Source organism: Pteronotus mesoamericanus, unplaced genomic scaffold, assembly GCF_021234165.1.
Source record: "Pteronotus mesoamericanus isolate MK-2021 breed Mesoamerican mustached bat unplaced genomic scaffold, CSHL_Meso_final contig_220, whole genome shotgun sequence".
In the NCBI taxonomy this organism is placed as follows: domain Eukaryota; kingdom Metazoa; phylum Chordata; class Mammalia; order Chiroptera; family Mormoopidae; genus Pteronotus; species Pteronotus mesoamericanus.
The window spans coordinates 3,656,191-3,669,423 of NW_026555091.1; the positions used below are offsets into that span (position 1 = coordinate 3,656,191).

Sequence of the window (13,233 nt, forward strand, 5' to 3'; positions counted from 1 at the left end):
TTCACTGTTTTTGAAATAAATGAGTAAAGATAGAATCAGATAAATTATTCGCGGCATAGGTCCTCCATTAAATAAAAAATGCGGTGCTTAAACAAGGAATGGCGGTTCCCAGGCCCCAAGGCCGGCCCCAGCCACGCAGCACATAGGTCTGTGTGTCACTTAGAGTGTCCAAGCATTGTCCCTACCTCCGAATTAGAGCATTAATGCCAGGATGATTTCAGGGCCTGGAGGCTTGCCTACTCATTTCATAAATATTAACTTCCAAGGGTGAACAATCCAATAAACTTCTTTGCCCCCTGAGTTGAAAAAATTTAACAATGTTTTTGAGTATTTTCCATCAGAGGTCAACTCTAGAGCCCCCATGGCAGAAAGGCTCCCTCCCTGCCCGCACTGATAAAATATAATTTGCTTTCCATCCCGCTGTATGGCGGACTATGTCACGGGTGGGTTTGTTGTATGTCATTCATGTTCTGGAAGAAATTCCCAATAACTCACATCTCAACATCTTGGGAGCAAGCCCCATCTTCTGTTCTATTTTTACATAGATTTACTGGAATGATGAGGGTTTGGAAACATACGTACCCCCTAGTGGAGTTCAGAAATCCAGTGACACCAGAGAGCTGGGGCCAGTCGAGCTCATCGGTAAGAGCTTCTGGTAAACTGAAGAAGGATTTCTAGAGAAAAAACAAAGTGGTGATCATCAGAATGGTCATTTGTTTTCTACATGTAGTGAGATTATTCATTGCCTAGGCATTGCTCTCTGTCTCTCACTTTCTTTCTTAATCTCCCCCTTTAAGGGACTTTGGCATCTCAAGCACATGCCTCTTAACTTTAACCGTCGTCAGAGAATTCACAGAGACCAGCATCCCTGATGAACAGGCTCCCCTGTGGCATCTGTGGGAGAGGCAGGGTGCATGACATCCCATACTCATCCTCCCTAGGAAGGGATGTTTCAGAAGATGGGCAAACTTCCTGCTCCTTCACATTTGCTGAGATTTTTCTCCATATTTGAGTTTAGACATTCAGGAAGTCAATTGCCTGAAAAGTAACAATACCCAAACCCTCAGCAAAAAATGCCTTCTTGAGTTCAAAGCTATGTCCTCAGTCAATAAGAGGGTGTCCCTGCTCCCCTTGGAGTGTCAGACACCTTAGAGAGTCTAATTATGGTTCCTTTCCCCACAAAATGCAGGCATATGAAGCATGTTCTGGGAGTTCAGAGGGTTCACAGACCCCCTGCAGCTCCTGCACAGATGCCAGTTCAAGGACCCCTGCCCTGGCTGGTGTGGCTCAGAGGATTGAGCATTGACCTGCAAACCAAAGGGTCGCTGGTTAGATCCCCAGTCCAGGGACATGCCTGTACTGCAGGCCAGGTCCATAGTTGGGGGCATACGAGAGGCAACCACACATTAATGTTTCTCTCCCTCTCTTTCTCCCTCCCTTCTCCTCTCCCTAAAAGTAAATAAATAAAATATTTTTAACAGTTTTTTAAAAAAAGAACTCCTGACACAGAGTGCTGACAGAGTTCGGGTCCATTGAACCGCATTTCTACAGCTCGTGCAAAATCAGAGAAGACACCATTTCTGGCTGTGTCCCCTTATTGTTTCTCTTATAAATGTCCTCTGGGATGAACCCTCTTCTGCTCTAATTTCTACAAAACTTATCTAGATGGCTGTTTTCAGAATAGGGTTACCAGATTTAGCACAGAAATGCCCCATTAAATTTAAGTGTCGAGAAACAAAATGTGGTGTGTACACACAACAGAGTACTACCCAGCCTTAATGAAGAAAATTCTGACACATGCTACAACATGGATGAAATCTACATTGCAAATTAATGTTGAACTTTATAATAAATGTATTACTTGGTAATCAGAAAAAAACAATAAAGAAACATTTTCAATTATATATTTTACAAAGTGATCCCCTGGTATTCAAGTTTAATTGAAACATAAAATTGAAAAAAGATACATTTTCAATTAGTTAATGAGACAGGAGTGTGGCTCTTCCTTCACTAACAGCCTCCAGACTCAGATTCTCTTTAGGGGGCAGGGTGAGGACCCTCGTGGGAGAGGAAGCCCACAGGAGGCGGGGCCACATGCCATTTGAAAAAATGCATTCAGCCCTGGATGGTGTGGTTCAGTGGACTGAGTGCTGGCCTGTGAACCAAAGGGTCGCTGGTTCGATTCCTGGTCAGGGCACATGCCTGGGCTGTGGGCCAGGTCCCCAGTGAGGGGCGTGGGAGAGGCAACCACACATTGATGTTTCCCTCTCTCTCTTTTTCCCTCCCTTCTCCTCTCTCTAAAAATAAATAAATAAAATCTTTGGAAAAAAAAGGCATTCAATGATATGATTGCTTTGCTGTGATTTGCCTTTAGATATACCTTTAATTTATTTCTAATTTTAAAACAACATTATAGGAGGACGTGAGGTTTTTAGATTCATCCGAAGGGGGTGTGGGTTTTCAATACCCAAGGCCCTGGGATTCAAGGGACTGATATTTCATCATCAGCCCTTAGAGGGTACCACCTACCGCTTTCTGCTCAAAACTCCACCATTACTGTGACCCAGCTCCTCTCCGTTTTGGTTTCTATTTCTCCTGCCACTACAATCAAATGTTTTCTCTATTTTTTAAAAAATATTATTCCCCGCCCCGCCCAGGTTTTTCTGTTTATGTGTTTGCTGTAGGATTTGAGAATATTCAATTCTACTATAGACGTCGGAAAAAACAAACAGAGTGGATGAAACTCCTAAGGTAGGTTAAGCCAAGAGAGTGAACAAGCAGGTAGGTGGCTTGTGAGATGGAAGCCGAATTTATGAGCTGTGTTAAGTAAGTGAGCAACCTGTGAAACACTCTGAAAGTTTGAAGAACAAGGCCACACTCCCCCACAGCACTCTGCCGCATCTTTCCCAGCCACGGACACGACGGCAGGCCCGGATTTGGGACGGTGGGTAGGGAACTGGGCTTTCACAGTGAGGAGTTAGACGAGAGCTCTGCTGGCGCGGGGGGTGTCTGATACCCTCTGAGCCTGGCCTAGTAATGGAGGTGATGGTAGGTCTGCCATGAGCCTGCAGGGCAGGGAAAGATTTTGCTCTAGGAATCAGGGGGTCTGATTTTACACCTGCTCTACCAATACGGTAAAGCTCCATAGTTTGGACATGTCACATTAGAAGTGGGCTGCTTTCTCCATCCAGCCCCCGTTCTCGGTCAGGGGTGGGTGGTAAAACTCTGATCTCCTCCGCGGGGGGAGGGAGATGTTGAGGGAGGGGCAGGCTAGTTGAGGACGTGGTCTGCAACGTGCCTTGGGAAGTGGGGTCTCCATGCCCCACCCCATTCTCCCAGCTCAGTGTCTCTGGATCAACCCGGAGCAGCGGGTTTCAGCCCCAGGGGAGCATCCTGGACTCCTTGCTGCTCTGCCAGAAGCGCCAGCCAGCCCCTGGACTGGTCCCCGTCAGGATTCTAGCGGGAGCGGACCGCGGCTGGGGCTGAATGGCAGCAGGGACTAAGGTAGATTTGAACCCCGCAGCAGCCGGAGCCCAGGAAGGTCAGTCAGCTGCGCTGGTGTTTCCTGGTTATTTGATTAACCTTGAAATAATGCCAATCCACGCTTTCCTGGTTAAATATTTTAGATTTCACTTATTGTGTTATGGAGAGGTTTTCATACTCCTCGCTGTGCGAAATCGGGGAAGATGTAGCTTTCCCAGTGTCTCGGGTCCAGGAGCTCCTTTGGTGACAGATTATTACCCTATCGACTTTGCCAGGGCTGTTGGGAGGACCAAAGGTCAGCGAGAGAAGCAGGCGGGTGAGGAGAAGCCCTGCGGGGGCAAAGCATCCTGTTTGGGGGGGCTCCCCAGGTCCCACCCTTTCCGAGTGCACTGTCCCAGGCTTAGGGCGAGGATTCTATTATGAGCAAATAAAAAAAACGGTCTGAGCACACAAACGGAGGCCTCCACATATTTTTCTTCCTTAGTAAATTCGGTAGATAAAAAATGAGACGTTACAGCCATTAAGAGCAAAGGTTTTATAAAGCCTAGCAGAAAAGGAACGTTTGTCATCTCTCATTAAACACTTAGCGCCTTATTCACGCAACATTATACCCAAGGCAGTTCAGGCGTTTAAGGCAGGAAATATGCAAATTCAGATCTCCCTCGTCAACTCCTGCTTATTCCTCTGGAGCCTTTATGTTCTCAGGAAACTGATCTCAAATGTACCTTAAATGTACATATGTGGGAAGACTTAATATTTACCAAGAAGAAATTTTCCAAGTTTGTAAAGAGCATTGGAAACTTGACGAGTATTAAGTCAACTATTTCACTGCTTCAGAATTTCTTCTGGTTTTATCAGTGACTTAAAGTGTTTTTAAGTCATACTTGCCATGTGTGTACTATTTTGGGGTAATGTGTTTTGTATACTGTTACTCTGTGTCTGTGTATTTCTATGGGTTGAGGAAGCCCAGTGGTTCTCATTGTTAATGAACATTTAGTAAATACACATACTTTGAGTTTAAGAATATTTTAAGCCTCAGCTTCTACAAGCCGCTTCCAGTTGGGTTTCCTAGAGCCATCTCAGGTGTGAGAGCGAGTCATGGGTCACTCACACATCCCTCAGGTCCTTCCCACTGACAAAGGGAATACTTTGGTGCCTTTACGTCATCGTTTGCAGTGAAGCCCGCTCCACTCAGCAGCGCTGTGGGCAACGTGCACAGTGTATTCCCTTTTCTAATACCCTTAACTGAGTTAGAACTACATGGGTTATTTTCAAATAATACAAAGTCACTTGGAGGCGACTGCAGCTACCCATTGATGGAAGAGATAGGAAATACAGCATTGCTGTCATGCTAAGCAAAAGAAGCCAGTCAGAGACAGACCAAAACCATGATTTCACTTATATCTGGAATCTAATGAACAAAATAAAGTAACACACAGAACAGAAACAGGCTCACAGACACAGAGAACAGACTGACAGCTGGCAAAAGGGAGGGGGATTTGAGAGGCTGGGTGAAGGGATTAAGCAAACAAACAAAAAACAAAAACAGACACAAACAATGGTACAGTGATTGCCAGAGGGAAAGGGGGGCGGGGGGCGGTGGAAGAGGGCAAAGGGGGGACACATGGTTGTGGCCGTCTTTTCCTCCTCTGTGTCCCTTTTTCTGGAAGTCATGCCTAACTCATGAAGAGCGCAGAAGGAGGTAAATGCTGACATGATGCGTGACCCTACACGGGCACCTGCATACACTCCCGCTCTGACTACGCTGGGGAGACGCAGCCACACAGAGCAACGTGGGCTCACTGCTGATCTGGAGGTTCATCTCCCAGCGCGGCCTGGCAGAGGAGGTTTCTGGGAGCGTGTGGAGAGAGTGTATCGCCTGGCTTCAGCCTCTGGCATCTCAGGCTGCCCTGGGTTGGGGAGCCCTGTTCTGACAAGTGAACGCTTTGATATAGGCAGCTTCAAGGGCGTAGCTTAGCTCTCCATGTTTGAGCTGTAAACTCAAGAATCCCATGAGCAGTAGATTGAGTCTCATATTGAGGTCTCTATAGCTCCATAACGAGAGGGAGAGAGAGAGAGAGAGAGAGAGAGAGAGAGAGAGAGAGAGAGGCACATTGCATGCCAACCTGTGACAATGGGCACTCAGCTGACCACTTCATCAGGCGATTGTGGAGCCCACTGTCCACAGGGGCACAGAACATAGAAATTTCCCAGCTAGTAACCTTGAAGACTTTCCTTAATTCCTCTATGTCTCAGCTTCTGTATAACATGGACTAATAACAGCGCCTATCTATCTCACTGGGTGGCTGAGAGGATTTGAAAAGACAGCCCACGTGTAAAGTTTAGAATTTTAAGTGCTCAATAAAAGTTACCTCTTAGAGATATTAATGGGGTACTATGTCAGGATGAGGAAGAGACACCTATCCCACAGCAGGGGCTCGGGGAAGGACTTTTTAAAAAGAGCTGTGATCTAATGTGAGTTCTGTAAGTTTTCAGAAAAGGAAGCCAGGCAAAGAGTTTAAAAATTGCCAATGCCACATGCAAAATCCCAAGGCTAAAATCATAATATTATGTATGGGGAACACCAACAACCTCCCCCTCCAAAAAAGGTGAACACCCAAAACACCAAGTGTACCAGTTATCTATTGCTGCGTAATAAATTATCCTCAAATTTAGTAGCTAACAGCATATGATGTGCAAGCTGACCAGTAACAATAACAATAACTGCTCAGCTCTGAGGATGATGCCTATTCAATGCACAAGTAAACTTCAACTAGAGTTAACAAGTAATTTTCAGGAAAAAGGTAGAGCATTTCATCTTTGACTCGATGCCCATTCAAAAACTGATGAGGTAGCGAAGAAATAGTCAAGTAAAGAATTATTGCAAAATATGACCAGTAAAGATACAGAGGACAGAATTGCAGGTAACCATCTTTCACCATCTTGCCTGAAAAGAGCTCTTTTTATTATTTTGTTACCTTGTCAGCTCCTCTTAGTTTCTCCCTTTTCCCTTTTCTATTATTTATTCTTTAAGCTCTAACCCCATCATTTATTTATTCAATGAATGAACCGAGGGGCGCATTTATCTAGCTGCCCCACACCAGATGAAAACGCGCCGCGCAGCTGGACTTGACCGAATTCCTTTCATCATTATTTGCAGAGCGGCTGGGGAACTGCATCCAAATTCATAAAAGGGAGAAAACAGAAGTTTAAAATGTCCTGCTCTCACAACGATAATCACATGGCAGTTCTTTTGTGGGGCCAATGAAACAAATTCTTTCACAAACAGAAAAAAAATAACTCCTTTGAGGGCTGGAAACAGGCCAACAGGGTGCATGTCAGGAAGGTCGACTCTGTCATTCCCTCATGTGGTTTTGTAAAGGTTGGGTCATTTCTAAAGCACGCAGGCTGTTGTTTTTCTGGGGTGAGGTGGTTTTTTTCTTTTTTGAGAGTTAGTAGCTGGAATTTGGCTCTGGGAGGAGCCCACAGTCCACAGTCTACTGGGGAAGTAAGGAGATGGGAGCTGGCGCTGGGGCCCAAACTGGGCTCTCGCTCCCCGACACCTCCTTCATGTCAGGTGATCTCATTTTCCTCCTCTGCCTCTTTCCCCTCACACCGAGAAGCTGTCACAAAATCCGGCTGCTTCTATTCTCCTGACTCGCACGTGTGTTGGGCCAGTGCCACAGCCTCTGGCCAGGGTCCCTGCCTCCTCGCTGTTGTGACCCTCAGCTCTGCCATTGTAGTGTGAAAGCAGTCACAGACAACATGCGAATAAATGAGCTTGCTGCATTCCAATAAAACTTTATTTACAAAAACAAGCGGAGGGCCGCATTTGGCCTAAGGGCCGCTGCTGGCTGACCTCTGCTCTAGGGTCCCCCAGACTCAGCTTGCCTCTGGGCTCCTTGTTGAACTGCATTACCTTGGAGAAGTTAGCTAACCTCTCTGAGCCTCTGGGCTTTTATCTATAAAATACACATAATAGGGTCATTTCAGTATACAGTGAGGTAATACTAAGTGCAATGCCTAGCAATTGGTAAACACATGGCAACATTTGCTTAGTGTATTTATTATAATTGTGAGTTTACGTGTCTCTCTGCCCAACCAGATGTGAAGCTCGTTGAGGTTAGAGGCTGCTTTTCACATCTGGAGGCTGGTTGTCTATTTTCACCCGTTTTCTCTGTCTTTGATACTGGAACTCCCACAGTGCTGGTTGGGCACAGGCCATCCAGCAGGGACTGCGCCCGGCAGCCTCTGCTGCGGCTTGGAGTGGCCCTGTAACTCGGTTCCGAATGGTGGCTCTGTGAGTGTGCTGTGTGCCACCTCTGTGCCACGTTCTCCCACGGGATGGCCCTTTTTCTTTCCTCCAGGTGGGAAGTGGAGAGAAAGGCAGCAGCCACCCCGAGGTGGAAGCGGCAAGCTGACGAAGGTCTACCTGTCCTGCCAACCTTGCGCGGTCTTCCTCTAGATGACTACGGGCGGAACGTGCACTTCCACTTTAAGTCGTTGAGTTTGGGGATTCTTTGTTACAGCAGCTAAGCCTATCCCCTGCTTGCTGGGTAACCAGTCTTCTAAGAAGGGCTGGCCTGCCCACCCTGCCTGCTGGCTCTCGCTGTGTTACTGGCTGGAGACCAGGACCTCCCTGCTCCTTCCTGATCCTCCTTCCTTTGGGCTCCTCACCCATCAGCCTTTCAATTTGTGGCTTGGTGGTGCCGATCTCAATTTCTGCCTCTGGAATCGTTGGACCTTGTGTTTTGGGACGCTCCCCCCGATTTTCCTCTAGGGATTACAGGTTGCTCATCCATCTGACCAATCTCGCAGCCATTGCCGTGAGGAGGAAATCTCCAGAAGTCCCACAGAAGCCAGTCTCGACCTCCAGGCACCTAGTAAGGGCTGAGATGGGGATCCTCTGTCCCCTTCATTCTGTCCCCGTCTCCGCCCCCTGCCCCTGCCCAAGGAGTCACTGGGGAATTAGGCAGTTGAATGAACCAATGAATGAACAGTGTGTAGCAATCAATTCTAGCCATCCAAAATGATTTTTAAATGCCAAAATGTCCTCTTTCCTTATTTCGAGTGGAGCTGAGGTACTAAGTGTTCCCCCTGTGATAAGTTAGCCCCATGAGACCCGTTTTATGGCTGAGGAACTTGACAGAGAGGCAAGTAATAGATACAAGCAATGAGGGGGCACGGGACTGGCCCCCAATCTTGCGCGCACCCCGGGTGGCCCAGGCCATAGTGAGTCATGCTGCCTGCCCGCGTGGCTGCCTCCACCTACTGTGCCGGAAAGCAGGCCTGTGGGCTGAGTAATGACAAATGCCTTTCAGGAGTGTGGAGCTTAAAATAATTTCCTTTTGTAGTTTTTCATAACACCGAGCATTTGTCTTTTTAATTCTTGCAGGCAGCAGTGAGGGCTAAGATCAGAGACGTTCTCAGAAGAAGAAGGAGCTCACAAGAGCGCCCTACTTTGCTGGCGGGAAAGAGACCCACAGGCTCACCTTGGACAGGAGCACGAGGGCACTGATGGGTCAGGACTCAAGGCCGCGCCTGCCTGCCTGCCTCGTGCCCCTGGACAGGGACAGAGAACAGAGAAACGTCCTGTCTCTTGTGGCCTGATCGCTCTGGGAGAAAAGGATTCACCACGGTGAACACAACTCTTTTTCGGACAGGATAAATGAGGAGCAGCGACGGCTGAGGCTTCTCGCAGCGCTCCGTGACTTTAACCTGCCAGCCCCGCAAGGTGTTGGAGGAGCAGAAAATGTCATTTTTGCTCTATTGCACTAACCAACAGCCTTTCCCCGCCTTAAAAAAAAAGTACTCTCACTCTTAAATACTTCTGGAGTCGATATGAAATCAGGTAAGAGAGAATTTCCGTATTTTATGTGCGCCATGAAATTCAGCCAGAAATTCCCACTTAATGGAAGCTTTACGCTCACGGATAAATTCAGAGAGCGAGAAGGGGCCGGTTAGGGACAGACAGGGCGGGAGCGCGGACACTTCTGGCCTGTGCTGTCTGTGGGCGGATGAAGAGTCTCCAAACCCAATCTACGAAATCATCTCAAATTGAGGGATGAGGCGCAGAAGGGTTTGAAAGACTGGAGCAGCCTTGCGCTCTCGGGTGGATACGCATGCTCCGCAGCCAGATTAAGGATGCATTTTGTCCTTGACACAGCACAAAATTCAATCTGCGCCTACTCACCCTACAGACGGCCGCCTGCCAGGGGTCGTGCTAAGATTTTATAACAGCGCAGGCAACCGTCTTCTCTGGCAAAATAAACATGTGGGAAGTAGTATTTCATCGCCACTTCGCCCTCTCTCACCCCTCCCCCACCCCATCATCCAATTCTGGTTCCGTGAAATGCAGCGTTTAATATTTTGGAAATAATTTTTGAGCAGATGGGGACGGAGGCAGGGGGCGGCCCCTACTGTGGACCTTGATGATCTCTGTCTCTACCTTCCTTTCTTTTTTTTTTCAGATTTATCCTTTCAATTCAACTCAAGCAGTGATTGTTTTTCCCATGAAGGGGAAAAAGAGACAGCATGAGAGCGGGTTTCAGATTTGCTCTCTCTTTTCCTTTGAAATGTTTCGAAGCTGAGGTCTCCCGCGTGCTGGGGAAGCTCACCGTGAACCTGCCGGCGGAGGACGGATGTCTGGGAGAGATGCGAAGGGGGCAGGCAGGACCGCCCCCAGCAGGTGATGCCTGGGACCCTGCTTCTGGGGAGCCCCCAGGGTGGATCTTCATACCTCCTTTACTGAACTACAAATATCTTTCCAAACGAGCGCACCCCGTATCTAATTAGCTGTCAGCAGGCCTCGGGGTGCCACCCTGCTTCACCAGAGGATGGCAGGAACAGGACAGAAGGGGCTGCGTGTGGGGTCCCCAGGCTGTGGCTTCCTTAGCGAGGGCACGGCTGGGATGGGGCAGGGCACCCTGTCACCCCTATGTCATTAACCCCTGTCACAGGGCTTGGCACCCAGTAGGTCCCAGGTTTGCATTGGGAGACAGGTTGTTTACATGGGCTGCAAGTGTTAAAAGCCGTAGGGCCAACACAGGGCACAGCTGAGCTCAACACGCCCTGTGGCTGCCTGTGAGGCACGGCCCTCGTACCCAGGCCGACTCTGGGCAAAGGAAGAGAGGCGACCGGTAACACGTTTTAAAAATGGGAAGTTCTTTGTTTGTTTGTTTGTTTGTTTGTTTTTAAAGGAACATGATCCATAATAGCCAAAAAATGAAACCATGACTCAGCTTAATATTTAGTCTTGGGTGAAGGTTTAGTAGTTTATCGCTTCCACACTGAAAAAGAATCTGGGAACGTTAACAACTCTAATAAGTGTAGAGACTAAGGGGTAATGTGGAAGAATGATTATGATTAGTAGTAACTGTGACAAAGGAGGCTCACCGGCTGTGTACTTGTTACTCCTGTGACCGCCTTGTAGGTCTGGGCCTGTGTTGTAGGGGCGGGACGCTGGGGGAGTGGAAAAACACTGAGAGAAGGTTGAGATGGTGGGGGGGGGGCGGATTTTTGTTTTTACTTCTCAAAATTAGTTCTCATGTTGACTTTATACATTTTTTTTTCTAAGAAGAATATTAAAAGAATATTTCAAAACCAATCTTATACCCCAAAATGTTAAAACGATTCTGTTTGGGTGATAGCATTAAATGGAATTTTAACGATTTGTTAATAATTTCTGTATTTGCTTATTTTTCTCCAATGAATAGTTAACACTTATAATTAGACAACAGCAACACAGCCAATAGTCACTCTCTTCCCTTTCCCGCCGGGGGCGGTGGACTTCCGCACCGACCTGGGCTTGGCCACGTGACTTGCGTTGGGTGGCGGGTCAATGGCAGACGTGATTCAGCAGGTTTGTTTGCGAAGGGGCCTTGCTCTCTTATACACCTGCCGTTATCATGAAGAGAACACAGTCTGGATAGATTGTCCGACCAAGAAAAACAAGAGACACACGGAGCCGCTCTTGACCCCACCTTTAGGCTGGAGCCAAGATCAGCAGGGCTCATTCTTGAACAGCTGACCCGAGGCAACACAGGTGTGAGTGGGAAGACATGAAGATAGTGTTTTTTTTAAATCCTTACCCAAGGACGTTTTTTCATTGCTTTTAGAGAGAGACAAAGGCAGAGAGAGAAACATCGATGTGAGAAACATCAGTTGGTGGCCTCCTTTATGTGCCCCGACGAGGAATCAAATCTACAACCTAGGTATGTGCCCTTACCGGGAATCGAACCCACAACTTTTCGATTCCAGGATCACACTCCAACCAGTTGAGCCACACCAGCCAGGGTGAAAGGATAATTGTTTTAAGCCACTGAGACTTGGGGCCAGTTTGTACAGCATTACTTGGATATAACTTGGTGATAAAGTTTCATTTTCAGCATCAACTTTCTAAGCAAAATCGTATTTCTCTTTCATTATTTTTCTCCCATCTTCCATTCTTATCAAATGTTACCCCACAGAGGTGGCCCAGGCGTGGAGTGACTGGGCTACGTTTTAGCTGGGGGAGGAATGAGAACCTGTAGAGACATTTTAGGAACCCCAGAATACCAAAGGCTTGAAATAAATGACAAAATGACACGAAAGCTGTAAGGTCGCCCCTACCATCAACAGCATTGTTAACTTTATAGATAAGTCTTATGAACCTCGATCACCGTTAGGCCCAGTTTGGGTTCCTCATCAGTCCTACATCATCAACCCTCCTCACAGCCGTTTCTCAGAACTGTCTACTGTCAGAAAGGGCCAGGGATGTGGGGGAGGCGGGGCAGGGACAAACCTAAAACCCAGGCCAAGAAATGCTAATCTGCAGAATTTCAATCAGTTCATTGTTGCAAGTAGCAGATAAAACATGTTACAATTCAAATGCCAGTTGCCAGGACGCCAGGACAGGGCGGGCTTCGGGGATCGCCGGAGCGACCGCTGTAAATGTCTCCTTAGTGGGCCTTTCTCTTCCGCAGAGACGCAGCACACTGCAGAGTGAGAGTGTGTGAGAGCCTGTCCTCTGCAGGACACCCCTCATCTCTGCTTCCAGAGGCCCCGGTGCAGGGTAGGACGGACAGACACGAGGACACGGACCTGCCTGGTTAGCTGCCACCCCTGCCCTGCGTGAGTGGTGTGTCAATTTACTTTCGTCTGGTGTGACTCTAACCTGCGGTTCCACAGCATTTTCCCAGCTGTTAGCTCACTGAAGTACGTGGTCTTGTCTGAGATGGTTCACATCCTCATTGAGGGCGTTTCTGGTCAGCGGGCTTGTTCGAGGTGACTCTGTCAGGAAATGACTTGGCCACCTGTTTGCTGTGCGTCTGTAAAGTGAGCCTGTGCAGAAGCCACAGCTCGTTCAGGTTTTTATTTTGTTTTTTTCCAAAGAGTCAGTAAAGCAATGCTTTGGTTTTCTCTAGCAAGGTTCCTTAGCTATTTGCTGAAAACAAGATGAAATAATCCCCCAATCTTGTATTATGATATTTGGTACATACATGATAGACAAGTTCATTGAAAGAAAAGTAGAAAGAGAGTTACCCAGAATTCTACCATTTAAAGATATCAGCGTTACCACACTAATCTACAACCTTCCAATGATTTTCTTTGCACACACAAAAACTGGATCATACGTACCACTTTGTAACTTGCTTTTTCCTCTTACAAATGATCATAAACACATATTCTTGCCAATAAATGTGTCTATACAATGTGCATTAATGGTTGCATAATATTTCATTTTATGGCTGAAATATAATTTTATAAACC

The 13,233-nt window shown here is 47.3% G+C and overlaps 1 protein-coding gene across 1 annotated transcript in view; it reads right to left on the reverse strand.

Annotated features, from left to right (window-relative positions):
- The window catches only part of AOAH (acyloxyacyl hydrolase), a 122,277-nt gene that overhangs the window by 52,467 nt on the left and 56,577 nt on the right, over nucleotides 1-13,233 (reverse strand). The window contains exon 12 of the mRNA XM_054571357.1: nucleotides 583-674. Within this exon, the coding sequence (XP_054427332.1) occupies nucleotides 583-674 (92 nt within the window). The remainder of the gene's footprint in view (nucleotides 1-582; nucleotides 675-13,233) is intronic.